Source organism: Anolis carolinensis, chromosome 3 (genome assembly GCF_035594765.1).
Source record: "Anolis carolinensis isolate JA03-04 chromosome 3, rAnoCar3.1.pri, whole genome shotgun sequence".
Taxonomy (NCBI): domain Eukaryota; kingdom Metazoa; phylum Chordata; class Lepidosauria; order Squamata; family Dactyloidae; genus Anolis; species Anolis carolinensis.
Genome location: NC_085843.1, coordinates 89,736,499 through 89,752,409, shown reverse-complemented (window position 1 = coordinate 89,752,409; position 15,911 = coordinate 89,736,499). Strand labels below are relative to the sequence as shown.

General features: G+C 36.6%; 1 protein-coding gene across 14 annotated transcripts in view; it reads right to left on the bottom strand.

Annotated features, from left to right (window-relative positions):
* dmd (dystrophin) overlaps positions 1-15,911 on the bottom strand; it is a 1,684,732-nt gene that overhangs the window by 766,845 nt on the left and 901,976 nt on the right. For all 14 annotated transcript variants that reach the window (XR_010004953.1, XM_008107345.3, XM_016992722.2 and 11 more), the window contains one exon: positions 9,679-9,829. Coding sequence is in view for 13 of the 14 variants with exons in the window: in XM_008107345.3 (XP_008105552.2) it covers positions 9,679-9,829 (151 nt within the window). In the remaining variant the exon portion in view is untranslated. The remainder of the gene's footprint in view (positions 1-9,678; positions 9,830-15,911) is intronic.

The following is a 15,911-nucleotide window of genomic DNA, read 5'->3' as shown; positions in this document are numbered from 1 at the left end:
ATATCCCACTTTTTCTCTCCATATGGAGACTCAAAGCGGCTCACAACTAAAAACATTCCAATACAACTTAAAATATACAAATATTAAAACAGTATTAAATAATAGTGATATTAAAACAATTCAAGTTTACAGTAAACCATAGGGTTGGGCAAATTTTTCGTATGTCTGTTAAATTCATTTCAATTTCGGATCTAAAGCACTTTTGAAGTGAGTTTTGACACATCTACTCACTGCCTTCCTAATGTTACACATTTGAATCAAAAGGCACATTTTTTTTGTCTGTCTGGAAGAGACCTCATGGGCCATCCAGTCCAACCCCCTGCCAAGAAGCAGGAAATTGCATTCAAAGCACCCCTGACAGATGGCCATCCAGCCTCTGCTTAAAAGCCTCCAAAGAAGGAGCCTCCACCACACTCTGGGGCAGGGGGTTCCACTGCCGAACAGCTGTCACAGTGAGGAAGTTCTTCCTAATGTTCAGGTGAAATCTCCTCTCCAGTAGTTTGAAGCCATTGCTCCATTGCATCCTAGTCTCCAGGCCAGCAGAAAACAAGCTTGCTCCCTCCTCCCTATGACTACCCCTCATGTATTTATACATCATGTCTCCTCTCAGCCTTATCTTCTGCAGGCTAAACATGCCCAGTTCTTTAAGCCGCTCCTCATAGGGCTTGTTCTCCAGACCCTTGATCATTTTAATTGCCCTCCTCTGGACACCAGGAACTGATTTCCTTATTCAGAGGCTGATGGCCATCTGTAAGGAATAATTTGATGGTGTACTATGATTTCTGTTCCTAGGTGATAAATGTCATTTCCTAATTGGTTCTGTCATAGAAACATGAAAAAATTTATGACACTGCCTGAACTGTGTCTTTGCGCAAGGGAAATGGAGCACATTAAGGATTCCTGGGACACTGTCCACCAATTTAACAAAGTTTCAGTGACAAAAACAAAGTTTCTGAAGTAGAACAATGACTTTCAAAGTAAAGACAACCCAATAAAATAGGAAATAAGACTTTCAAACCAGGAACAGATTTCTGCAATTATTAAAAAATGGTTTATTATAAAAACTATGAAAATTCACCAAAAATCAGAGAATAAGGGAAACGTTCTGAGTTTTGGTGAGCTAGCAGTGTTAAATGTGTTCTACTACTGTACAATGTTTGAAGAAGATATCTAAAAAAAAATGAGGTCGGGAGAGTCCTGTAAAGTCCCCCCCGGTGCTGTTTTTGGCCCTGCGCATGCGTGTCTGCCATTAACGAATTAATTTTGAATATTCTGAATATTCTTAAATTTCAAAACTTTTTGGGGCCAAATTTCCGAAGTAGTTTCAGAAACAAAGCACCAGCGCCCCCTACTTTAGAAGCGAGTTTAGAACCATTTTTTCATGGATCACTCATGCCTAGTAAACCATAAAAGCATGTAAAATCACATCACATAATCCTGTTCTCTCTTCCTTATGACACCCTTTCACATATTTATACATGGCTATTATGTCTTCTCTTAACTCTGTCACTCCTTCCCACCTGTCATTAAAGAGGGTGTTCAGGTCCTGAACCGGTGTTTGGCCACTGTATCGGACTGGATGAGGGCGAACAAATTGAAATTGAATCCAGACAAGACAGAGGTCCTCCTGGTCAGTTGTAAGGCCGAACAGGGCATAAGGTTATAGTCTGTGTTGGACAGGGTCACACTCCCTCTGAAGACACAGGTTTGCAGTCTGGGTGTTCTCCTGGACTCATTGTTGAACCTGGAACTCCAGGTCTCGGCGGTGGCCAGGGGAGCATTCATACAATTAAGACTTGTGCGCCAGCTATGCCCATACTTGGGAAGTCTGACTTGGCCATGGTGGTCCACACTCTGGTTACATCCCGGCTGGATTACTGCAATGCGCTCTATGTGGGGCTGCCTTTGAAGACGGCCCGGAAGCTTCAATTAGTACAATGGGCGGCAGCCAGATTAATAACTAGGGTGGCATACAGGGAGTGTACTACTCCCTTGTTAAGCCAGCTCCACTGGCTGCCAATATGCTACTGAGCCCAATTCAAAGTGCTGGTCTTGGCCTGCAAAGCCCTAAATGGTTCTGGTCCAACTTACCTGTCCTAACGTATCTCCTCCTATGAGCCTATGAGAACTTTAAGATCATCTAGAGAAGCCCTGCTCTCAATCCCACCTGCCTCACAAGTGAAGCTGGTGCGGAAGAAAGACAGGGCCTTCTCAGTGGTGGCTCCTCGGTTGTGGAATTCCTTCCCTAGACCTCCGGCAGGCTCCATCCCTTTTGGGTTTCATAAAGAAACTAAAGACCTGGCTATGCGTGCAAGCATTTAAAGAATAAGTTCTGTTGGCTTCGACTCGGTCTGGATTAAGGTTTTTGTACAAGGTTTTGTGGATGAATGGTTCAAGCACTTTGTATTGTTTTAAATTTTGTATATTATATATTATTTTGTTTAACTGTTTTTAACTGTTTTAAGTTTTATTCTATTGTATTGTGGTGTATTGGCATTAATTCTGCCAGTTTTGTAAGCTGCCCTGAGTCCACTCGGGTGAGAAGGGTGGGATAGAAATGATGGAATAAATAAATAAAATAAAATTTCTTTAGACAAACCCTTGGTCTACTTCCTCAGATGCTGATTGGCAACTCTATTCTTTATTCCATGAATCTCAGGAAGTAGTTTTAGTCCTATGATACCAACTTAATTCTTACAGCCTCAAAAGTGCTACTAAGGTGCATACTGATATTCCTAAACCTGGTAATTATATGTCTCAGCAGTATGAAGTATAGTGGGATATAATATGTACTGTCTACAAAAGATTTAATAGAATTTTAATAGAACAGCAGTGAGGCTATTTTCAAGTGACCTGCTGTTTACTCTGCATTGTGTGTGTGTGTGTGTGTGATTTTGCTTTTTGTATTTTCTGCATTAATAAATCATACTAAAAGCAAAACTGACTGTGACTGAAATGAGGAAGCAATTTTAGTTACCCTTCAGCAACACAATATAAATTGTATATACAGATTCAGCAAGAGTTGCTAATTTTAATGTGATTTTTGGGGTGCTTGGGCCAGCTACCAGATGAGGGAAGGCCACACATATTTTGTGAGAAGGGATGCCCACCACCTGTTCCCAGCTTTGTCATTAAAAAAATACTTGGCAGGTAATTCAGGAATATGAGTGATGTGCATGCCTATGTACGCACATATGCACACTTTCAAAATGTACTCATGGAAGGGAGATGCAGGAGGCAATGGCTCACTCACTAATTCAGTTGTTTGCCATTTCACTGTGTAATAATAATGAATGGAAGCATTTTGTAGATGTGTGATAATCCTAACTCAGCAGTGATGGGACGACTTGGCATGCACACAAAGCACTTGCAAAATTCAGCCAAAGTCACATTCATAGAAATATCTGAATTGATGCATAACTTTTCCACTACAATCAATGGAACTTAAAAGTGGTGGGATTGTACTGTATCTAAACGGTATTAAACCAATCAATCATCAGCCTGTAGTTCTGGAACTGATCATGCTATGGGTCTAATTTCTAACCTCTTTATTTCTGACTGCAATATTTTTAAGGGTTACTTCTGCTAAACTAAAATCTACTGTTGCACGAAGCTTTGGTTTAAAAAATCCAGCTGTGAAAAACTTTCTTAACAAATGATTTATATATGATATTTAAAAAGTGTTGTATTTGTATGCAGAAATTATACTTGAATAATGTTCTCACAGGAGCTATAAACAGATCAGAGTTCAGTTTCTGCTATGAAAACAGAAATATGAACCTCACTGGGATATTTAATTGCAATATGCTCTCTTGGAATTAAAAATCCATTTTATACCAAGTCTCTCTGGAACAACTAACACTAGCTTGTTTATAAAAGTCAATTTTAAACTTTTAGTACACAAACAAAAGAACACTGAAGCAGATGTTCAGCTTTCAATTAAGCACAATCATATTCCTAGGAGAAACAAATGAGTAGTTTTGTACTGTATTTGTAACTCCATTGATTAAAACCATAATTACCACTAAGCGGAAGGTCTTTAAACATACTCTGAGTCTAGTTAACAAAGTCAGTAAATTAGGATTTTTACTATTACTATCACTAATAAACATTTGAGGGCAAACTCTAGTAAAAATATATCGAACTCTACTGATTTCAATGAGAAATTATAAATGCTAATTATAGGTTGAACTCATAATGAAATAAATGTGCCTAAAAACCTTTCATGTCCTAAACTACACAAAATCAATATATATAGTTTAGCAAATTTATAGGAGTAACTCATACTGAATTTAATTATATTTAATTCTGAATTGATATGAGTAAGAATTTACTGTTAGTTCTTGTACCGTGTTCATGAAATTCAATCAAGGCATTGGAAATGACTGCCTAAAGGTGAATATGATATGGGTAATGAAAGGAGGCTGAAACTGCAATAGGTCTACATGTATGGAATATCTCAGGCACTTCTGTAGCATGCTTTTTTACTGGACTAAGTGCATTTATGCATGGATGAATGAATGTTAAGTGTTAATAGCTTCAAAGTCTGCTATTTCCATCAGTGGGAGGGATAGTAACACTAGAAAACTATGACAATGCTGCTAGCTCTGCATCTTATCCAATACTTTGGGGAAATAACCTGGTAGACTGTATTGCTAGATCAAATTCATAGGTTTGAATCTACAGCACAGACGTCGCTTGCAAAGTAATCATATTCTTACAGCTTCAAGGAGAAAGATACTTGTGCAAAACTCTCCATGCATTTGCAGTAATTTCAATGACATTATGGATCTGCAATTGTGTGGGTAAAGTTGCTGATGCAATACAGAGGTCAAAAAAGGAGAATAAAATGGTCAGGGGAAAAAGAAGGAATGTAGCAGCACTTTAAGACTAATTGTTATTTTATCACAAGCTTTTATGGACAGAAACCCAATTCTTCAGATGCAGTACAAAATGATATCAGGGCCTCAGAATACAAAGCATATTTACATACTTCCAATAGTAGGAGTGGGATGAATTGTAACAGGAGCCAAAAAGATGTGAATCAAGACCCTTGCCTTAAATTTTCAAAGAGCTGCATATGGTGATACTGATCTTCTGGATCTTTAATAAAATAAATTAAGAAATATTAATGAATAAAAATAAAAGTTATGTTTGCACTCAGTAAACATAATTTTTCCTTTCCCCTGCAACTGCTCAGTCCATTGGGCCTTAAAAGGGACCGGTAATGAAAACTGTTGGGGAAAATAAAACTAAGCCTTTACTCAATCCATATTGCAATGTTTCATCCTTTCATAGAAAGATGATACATAAAGCTTAGTTTCTCCTGAGTGGAAGAAGAGATAGGCTTGCAAAGGTGACCTGCAACTTTAAGTATACATCAGCTTCTTCATATAAGCTAAAATGGAGGAAGGAGAAAAATATCTTTTGAGCCTTGATGTAAGCAAGGCATGTAAGCATAATATCCACCACTCTGTATGTGGATATTATGACAATGATAGGCTGTATTTTGGTAGAGATTTGGGTCTAGACTTAAGACGTCTCAATAATAGATTCATAAAAGTAGAAAGGACAATCTACCATTAGAACCATCAGTAAATAAAGTCTAGACTCCGTTCAACGAGTTTTCTCAAATTCAAGAACATCTTAGTTTCATTAAAAAGATGACTTCTTCAGGTATTGAGACTTGAGGGGTGGAGAAGAAATCTACCCTTGAGGTGGATCATAGGGTTTATCTCACTTATAAATTGCTTTCCATTAAATGGCCAGCTTGGAAGCAACCCGATCTTTGGAATGTCCTCAAGGTTCAGGTTTTTTACCCAAGGGAAAGTTAAAGAAATCGTCTAGGATAGACAACTGGCCTCGGCTTGACCCACATCAGGTTATTCCTCCCCCATAATGCTTTTTTCAGGTTCAATTGACTTAAATAGGATACAGGTAAAATAAAATGGCCTTTTATTAACCTTAGTTTTCTAAATTGAATCTCATTATTCCATGGTTGGTAATCAGTTTCACTATATCAGTAGCATACCAAGTCAGTGTCTTCTACAGTCCTGTAAATTCTGCAGCTAAATACAATCTTTCTGTTACAATCATGTATAGAAAAAAAATTAAAGCATTTAACAGTAACAGCCTCTAAAATTTAAAACATGATAAATTAAATGGTGTATTTTTGAAAATAGCCTTTGGATTTTGGTGGTGGCAGCCATACAACTATAAAAATACATCCAGCTACACAATGAGAAAACATGACACTTCCTGTTCAAATACTATACATTGAAATAATCTACATTTTGTCCACTAAACTCAGCATCTCTACTGAAACCACTGAGAAGCACTGTAGAGGATTAAGACATTGAGTAAGAGCAGAGTCAAAATGTCTTTAGAATTTTGAGCTGAAATCAACCTGAGATGGGCAGATAAGAATTGAGTACAAAAATTCAGGCCTCTTAAAAAGTTGGCCTACCTTTGATATTCTTGAGAGAAGCACAAAAGAGAATCTTTCCCTTCTTTTTTTTAAAACATAACAATGAAAACATCAGCAACTTCTCCACACACACACCCATCTTCAAAATCCCCAAATGAAGCATTGTTCTGAGACATTCAGGGGCAAAACCATGGCAACTGACCGTGTCTACTGATAACGATAATGTCTACGATTCCTTTCAGACTTTATTCTTCTAGCTTTCTGATCACTCTTGTTTATTTTCCAGAAGTATATAGCTTTGCTTTCTCCTTGGCTCATCATTTCCTAGTTGGTTTCTTCTAGTTGCTTTGCTTCACATCATTTAACTGCTCTTTCTCCTAATGAGCTTCTGACTACTTCTGTCTTCATTTTTCTATAGCACACATCTTCTCTTAATGTTACGCCACCCTCAATGATTGGCCCAGTTTGGGTTTCATTATTTTTCTTTCATCTGCTTCTGAATCTAGATTGCCATTCCAGTATACTTTTGTTGTTGTTTATATGGTAAATTTATGTAGGAAAATGTTGGGTGTTTGAAGCAAATAGATTTTGGGTGGGTACACTGGATGGAAAAAGTTAATCTTTCTTCATTCCTGTAGTATATTTCTAATTAGAAACTCTACTGCAGCTAAAAGAAATCTATTAACAGCTTCACTGCACCTTTTCTTTTCCCTTCTTTCCTTGGCTCTCCAAATTAGTTTCCTTACAATCCAATTCCTCTTCCCCATTTTCAATTATCCTCAGTGTGAAGGCGTTATGACGACGATGACAATGACTACTATTTTATCCATTTATATTCCACATTTCTCTCAGTAATTAGAACCTAGGAGGCTAACAACATATTAAAAACCTACAAAAAATACATTAAAGGATAACATAAAAATCTTTTTAAAGCACCACACAGCATTAAAAGCCCACCCCACCTAGTTCCCAAAAGTCCAGGACATAAAAATACTTGCTGATGAAAAGTGAGAAAGAACACGGCTATCTTAGCAGCGACCTTTCTACAGAAAGAATTCACAAGAATTCACAAGAATTACCACCAAATGATCCCAAGAAGGTGGTGAGATAAAGAGAAGGGCCTCTTGAGATGATCTCAGAGCTCAGAGAAAGTACAGTGTAAGCTATTTAGTTTCCTTAGCACACTAGTATTACGTGTTGTGTATCACCAAGCCAACTCAGATAATAAATATTGCAGGTTCTGTCATATCTACAAAGACAAAATATTCTACACAAAAGACATACACATATTCCACAAGTGTTAAGAGGAATTTCATTAGATGGGCACACTCCAGTAGCTGATTGCTAAAAAAAAGTCATCAACATTTTATGACAGTAGGAGTAATGGGAATTATGGATATAATATGGGTGAGTATATTCTGATTCACTGCCTCAAACTGACAGTTCAGCAATATGCTGCTATGGACAATGCACTGCTGCCCTCAGAAGAGTTTCTCCTCATGCTGCATTAAAATTAAATCCATCAAATTAAAATAAATTTAACAATGGCATAACTATGACTGACTTACATGAACGCAACACATAACTCTTCAGACAAACAGCTATATTGCTTAATACTGCAGCCAATCTTTGGATAGCTCTGCAGACACTGTAACAAGAGTATTTGGTGCAATTATCTATGCTAATAAAACAACTGTAGAGTGTAGATTGCTACCACTAAATAAATACATGACAAAGAAGATTAGGAAACCTCCTATTCTGGCTTTTACTAAAAATGACTAAACTGCATAAAGAAAACCCCACAGAAAAGGCAAAGAAGTTCTAGTTTTCATTATAATTGTATGTCATAATGCAGGTTGGAAGTCAGATTTTGGAAAAAAAACTTTTCACACTTAAGTATAAACTAATGACTCCAAGAAAATGGTTAAGGTGCCCCTAAAATCTACCTTACCCTCACTTCTTTCCTGAGATATAGGTTTTTTTTAAAGTGTTCATCCAACTTAAATAATAGTATGAATGACACTGATAGCACAAAACTGGCAATTATGATATTGTTACATCCAAAATAACTGTTTCTAAGGAGTACACTGTTAATGTGCACACACAAAGATTGGCATGAGAATGACAGGATGCTGTCATATGTCCTGAGGAAAAAGATGTGAATTCGGGCTCTACTAATGTGGATGTGTCTTCTTTTCATCTGTAAAACAAATCAGCATTTAAAAGCTGTTCTCAAAATAATTATCTGGAAGGTATATAAATCAAAAAGAAGAAACTTATATTGCTTCTTACCTATTTTTAGCTGAAGTCTAAATAGATAGATGTGTTTGATTTTGGGTTAACTATTTTAATATGTGATAATTTAGTTAATAATTCCATAATCCAATTTACAATAATGTGGTAAGGTATGCCTGCACTATTACAAAAATATTTAATAATGCATTAAGATTAATTCATATTCCATCAGAAATGGTTACCATTCCTTCTATGGAAGTATATGAGATTTTAGGGTAGTCCAAAATTTAAAATGGGACTATACAAACTTTTTTTTTTGGAGGGATGAACAACAGCTGTGAAGAAATGATTTTTACTAGAAGGAAGAACATAGGAAGGAATTAAGCCCATACTATTGCTACAGCCTGCATTCAAAATGGGGGCCAGTACACTGCTGTTAACCAAAAGGAAGAAATCTGTGATCTCAGATCTCAATTGTCTCATCTAGTTATTCCTTAAGTGCATCTTTTAAAACCATGATAACCATGAATTGAAAATAAAATATTGATTATACAATAATAATTGAGAACTATACCTTGCAACTAAATAGACAAACTAATTGTAATGATTCATAATCACAGTTACCAGAAAAATGTCTAAAATTGTGATTCAATACCATAATCTATATCAATTTGTGAACAGAAGCTATCATTTTAGATAAATTGTTTGATTTTGAAAGTCAGTGTGTTGCTGAATTTTGAAAGACAAGGTGAAAAGCAATCAAATCACCATATTTGCTGAAAGACATTCCAAAGAAAAGGATTAGTTGGCCACTGCCTAAATGAGCAAAAGTGTGTACTACCTAAAACATGAAGGGACACAGACCTTTATGCTTTACAGATCCAAATTCTGGACTAAAATAAATACTAAATTTTGCAAATATGCAATGAATTTAGGATTGATGTGTATATATGTAAAATTTAAACATACCTTCAAACAGTACACACCCCTTAGGATAAAATACAGATGAATCTTACCTTCATGTATTGCTTGATTTTGGAAAGGTCTGGATCCTCAGACTCTATCTGTATTTTAGCTAAATCTTGTTCTGTTTCTCTTAGCCAGTGGTCAAAGTTTTTCAGATCATGATGGAAATTCCTCCATTTCTCCACTGATCTGTCAAATTTTCTGCAGAAGGAAACAGAAACCATGGACCAATACTTCAGGAAAGCATTTGGTTTTTAACAGTAAGTCTAACATTTAACGTCATTTAAGTCACATATCACTGTAGATTTCTTTTTAAAGTTTCGTTAAGCTGCTTCTAAATTGAGCAGCACTAGTCCAACTCTTAGCAATATGTTTTTCTTTTTTTTTTTGTATATAGGCAGCAAGATGGATACACAACAGGAATACAAAATTACAATGGACAGCGTACAAAGAAACCCTTTAGCTAAAGTACAAAGAGTGCTGCTATAAATTGAAATGACTTTCTATTCACAAAGAGACATCTTTGTATACAAATCAAGTAGCAGATACTACTCTTCTGTAAGCCATTTGTCTGACAAGCCAGAAAAATAAAGCATCATGATTTAAGTCCAATTGCTATTCCAGCTAAAACAGACTCATCAATCAGTGAGATCAAAGTAAATGTCAATCTACAATGCAGCATTTGAATCAATAAGTCTATTCTAACTGAGGATGATAATTACATTTAACCTATGTTAAATTGATGTATAGAAGTAATCATATCTGATTCACCTTATCAAGAAAAAGACTGCAACAATACAATTTTATCATGATTTTCTTGAAAATATTGTACAGTCAGACCTCCTCATTCATGGATTCTGCATCCACAGATTCAATCATCCACAACTTGAAAATATTTCTAACATTTCCTCAAAATTTCATTGTATTTAATGAGACTTAAGAATTCAAATATTTTGATATCCACAAGGAGCCCCAAAGAAAACACTAGTGGATATAAAGATTTCACTGTAGTACCAGGGAATGAATTTTGTACTTTCAAGCAACTCTGCAGAAGAATATAGTATTTTGTAAAAATTTTCATCAAAAGGTAACATGCAACTCCGATGAGGCAGGATTTATTGTTGAATAATTACAGTAAAGGAAATAACATTTTAAAAAGGAAATTAAAAACTACTTTCTCATTGTAACTGTAAAGATTCTTTGAAAGTAAACAAATATTTTAAGGACATCACCTGCTATATTTAGTAGACATGTGCAATTTTTATGGCCCACAGCAAAAATGTTAGAACCAAAAATTACCCAATACATTTTCATTTGTATTTGGTAAATCTCAGAAGGCTCCCTCCCAAATTCAAGTGGATCTTCATTTTCATGGCAAGCAAACAAGCAAAGCAAAGCAAAGTGCAAAAATCTCCCATTCCTCTATAAATTAATGACCTCTCGCCATTAGAAGTGGGAAAGGAGGGAGCAGAGTGTTCTGGGAAAAGTACAGAACTTTGGGAAATATAGTTTGGGAAGGGAGGAGCCCTATGCCAGATAATTCAAAAGGCCCTGCCTTACATTTCCCAGAAGGCATCAGCATCAGAAAGCACCAATCAGGATAGGGGAGAAAGCCTGCCAGCCAGCCAGAGTTCCAATAAATGTGGGAGAGACATCATTTTATGGCACATTTTGCTATAGTATTGTTAAGTCTCCACCAACTTAACATAGTTTGTGACACAAAAACAAAGTTTTTGGAGTAGAACAACTAATTTCAGAGTAAGGACTACACCATTAAACAGGAAATAACACTTTCAAACTCAGAACATATTTTATTTACTATTAAAATTTTGTTTTTTTAAAAAATTGAAATTTTCCCCAACTTTGTGGATAAATGAAATGTTCGGTGGGCTAACAGTGGTAAATGTGCTCTACCATTGTAGCAAGTTTCACCCAAATAGCTTTAAAATGAGAGAGAAAGGCGGCCCTGAAGTTTCCCCAATTATAGGAATGTAATTATGTGCAATTTACTATAATGAAATAGTAACAAAATTTCATTATAGTAATGAAATTTTCACTAAATATATTTCAAAAACACTTTAGAAATGAAGCAACAGTGCCTCCCCATTTTGTAATGAAGTTTGAAACATTTTTTTATCGATCACACATCCCTAATATTTAGGTGTCACAATATAGACTCCTCTTAAAGAGCCACACACAATAAGTAAAGTTAGCAAATGTTTATTAAATGATAAATAGAACTCAGAACACTTAACTTCAGTGTTGCCACCAAAAGTAAACGTCTTTGCTTCAAGAAAAGGCACAAAACAGGAACAGAAAGATAACCCAGATTATCTAACTTGATAATCCGGTTCAAATATAACCAAAACGTTCACTGAAACAAGCACCACGCTATGCTGTGGCACAGAGAGTCAGGGAAGTGCCAAACACTCATTAATAATGAGTGCAAACGATACCATTGTCAAAAGCCAAGCCAAGTTCAAAAGCCAAAAGGTGCCAAAAATGCCAAGCCAGGAGCAAACACTGTCGTCGTCAGGAAGCAGACCGGATTCAGAAGCCAAAGGGGAGCCAGAAACGCCAAGCAGACCGGATTCAGGAGCCAGTGGAAGCCAGAAACGCCAAACGGCAAGTTGGAATCGCCAAGCTAGGAGCAAAACGTTGTTGTCAGGAGCCAAACTGGATTCAGGAGCCAGGAACGCCAAGCCAGAAATGCCGAGTCAGGAACGCCAAGTCAGGAACGCCAAGTCAGGAACGCCAAGTCAGGAATCAATCCGGATTCAGAACATGAAGCTGTACAGCCAGGACCCAAGGAGAACAGGCAGTGACAAAGCAAAAATGACACCTTGCCTTCTGCAAGGGATCTTCACTTTCCATTCCACTTTTAACTTATACCTCAGAGTCTGACAATGATGAGGCCTCCACCCTGTCATCATTATCCACAGCTGATCTTGATCTCATATGTGAACATCTCCCATCCATCCTCCAATCACTCTATCTTTGTTCAAGACTTAGGCATGGGTCACATTCATAATCAATTAAATGTTTTACATTTCAGTGGTTCCAATACATGGACTAAAGGTATATATGTGCAATAATCATTTGCCTGCCAAGCCCCAAAATAATGAGACAACACAAGTAGAATGGGTTTAAATATGGGCAACTTTTAATAATTGTTACCTATTTAACTCTAGAACTGAATGTAACTCTATTCTGGTGGAGAATCTGGTGGATAAAACCCCATCCAAGGTAGTGCCCTTAGCCGGCCTACCCTTGGGCTGATAAGGGCAAAAAAACCCAGGCCCCGGTTAGCCTGCACCCAAGCAACCATTTAAGGGGAATGTGTCAGAGAAGCCTCCCTCAAAGTTGTTGAGGCCAAACTCCCGACATTCCAAGGGTCTTTAGTTTCACCTCACCTGTTAAGATGAATACCAGATGAGTGTTTCACCCCAAAGGGGGTGGTGCCCTAGATGTATGCCAGATTGTATATTCCCCTATCAATTTTCCCAGTGAATCCTATTTAATTGCCACACCATCCCAATTTGCCCCTGCGAACAGTATAAAAGGTAAAGGTAAAGGTTTCCCCTGACGCTAAGTCCAGTCATGATCGACTCTGGGGTTTGGTGCTCATCTCCATTTCTAAGCCGAATAGCTGGCGTTGTCCATAGACACCTCCAGGTCATGTGGCCGGCATGACTGCATGGAGCACCGTTACCTTCCAGCCAGAGCAGTACCTATTAATCTACTCACCATCTTTTTGAAAAGGACTTATACTATTCTCCCAATTTGCAGTCGTTGTAATATCCTTAAGAAAAGGGCAAAATTTTGTCTTGGATACAAACACTCCCAAATAGGTGGCTGTTGTAGCAACCTATTTCATACCAGTACACTAGACCCTAGGATAATGCTGTGATAAAATCATTCAAAGATAGCAACTTTATCAAATAAATTGCAGTCTTTTTGTTCACTTTCAATAACATACTGTGCATTATTTGTCTATACCTATTCTAAACAATGTCCTGAAGAATTATGCTAATATTAACCTAAAAATTATGCAGTGTTGTCAACTGAATTCAGCACAATTAGCACCTTGCAAGAAATATACAAAACTTGAAGGAATTGCTAACAAAACTCCTTATGTGACCAAAGTGTTAGTTTTAATATACCTGTGTAATTTTAAACCTCTTTGCAATGATCCCCTCTTGCAAGGCTTTTCTTCTCTCCATTAGTCCAATATTATATGAAAAAGCTAGCAAGAGCACAATTTTGAGCCTAGTACTATTAAGGAGAAAATGCAGTGAAAGCTAAGTGGTAAGGAACTCCCATTTCTCCACATCACTTAAAAGATTCAATATGGATGAATCTATCAGATCCCACCACATGTACGATGGTTCTGGCATGTGCCAGAGGCTCAGAACATGATTTCTCACCCATGTTTAGAATTCCTTCCTTTTAGCATGCTTCAACTCCATTTCAAGAATGAAAGGCAAGAAAGTGATGGCTAGAAGTAGGCAAACATCATCTGATGGGCTCCGTGCCACTTTGTCTTTGAAATGGACCTAATGTGTGCTAGAATGGGGGAAATGCTCCATGTGATGACATCCTTTATAGATCATGTTCTGACTCAAATTGATGATCTTAGTTTTTGTATTAAAAGCTGCATGGGAGTTATAGTCTAGATAATCACAATGACACCAGTTTTCAAACTGAATAAAGATTGTACTTCTCCCCCCACAAATATCCTCAATCAGTCGCACAACACATTTCAAATTTCCTAGCAATTTCTCCTCCCATTTTAGGATAAATGATATAGAGATATGCTTCAGTGCATTTTGGTTGAATATAAGAATTGAAAGCATCCATTATCATTTCCCTGGAGAAAATAGAAATAATGTAACTAATTAAACACATTATATGGAAGAATGCTACCCAATGCAACTCCCTAGTCCTCAAACAGGCATAAATGTCAATGGCAATAAACTTTTAAATTTCTCAACTTGTCAAATATTAATTATGTAAAAATTTAGACTATAGAAAGCTCCAATAATATACTTTACATTAAAATCACATAGACTTAGTTTATGATAGTCTTAATTAATATTTCTGAGACATAAAAGACAAAGAGTTCATAACTCTTCATGAATTATGATGATGTGTTACACTATATTCAGAATTCACAAATGCACCAAAGCTAATTTATTTACCTTCTACATTGTGGTAGTATTCCACTGATAAATTGTAGAGCTGGGTGATAAATTGTACTTGTCATTTCCCTTGACTATCAACTGCTCTTTTCCACAAAATTTATTCCCTTAGGATATGTATAACATTCCTAACATTAAAAAGCCTTTCATAAATTAGCTACTGTTTGAGACATATATTCCCTATCTTTTGACTGATTTTAGAACCACAACACAATATTTTGTTCCATTTCATTTCCCCTCTGCTCAAAGGTGCTAAAAATAACTTTTATTCTAGTCCATGGTGGTATTGCCCAGTGTTGGAAGATCAATTTTCCCTCACCCCGACTCTCTGCAGAATGCCATTGCTCAACTACTTGCTCACTCGCCCTCTTTTTTTTTTGTTTTGTTGCTCACCTGCTCTTTCAAGATGAAAATTCTTGTTCTCTTCATCTCTTCCACTAACTGGAATTGAAAAATATTTCTGGCAACTGTAGACACTGCTTTTAAAAAATGGAGGGTTCAAAAGTGGAGGGAGCATACCTTGATTGTTCACCCTCCACTTTTGTTACCCTTCCCATCTCTTCTTAAGTTAACATGCCAGAAAAAATCTACAGTTTCTTCCAGCAACAAACACCAAAACTATGGAAACTTTTTGACTATGAAGATCTCCATAAGCTTTGTAGCAAGGTAAAAAGGAAAATTGTCTGCTGAAGTACATACCACCTAACATTTGACATATAATGTTTTTATATTGTGGAATGATATTTTAAATTGTAAGTCGCTCGGAGCACTCTGGTGGAGAGCGACTAATTAAGAAATAAAGTGAAGTGAAGTGAAGATATAAAAACTGAGATGCATATGGTGAAGGAATGTGATCAGGATGGCAATATTTATTAATGAGTTAAAATAGAAAGCTAGGAGAGGCTATTACCTGAGCTGGGAAAGGCAAAAATTCACCCTGTCTTCTCCCCTTGCAATTGGGAGTTAACTGCTAAGTTAATTGCATATACTCTTTCTTTTCTTTTTTCTTTTTTGCACTTTTTCACTTTGAATGCTGCCAATAGAATTTAGTTTGTACTAATGGAAGTATCACAAAGGGTGAA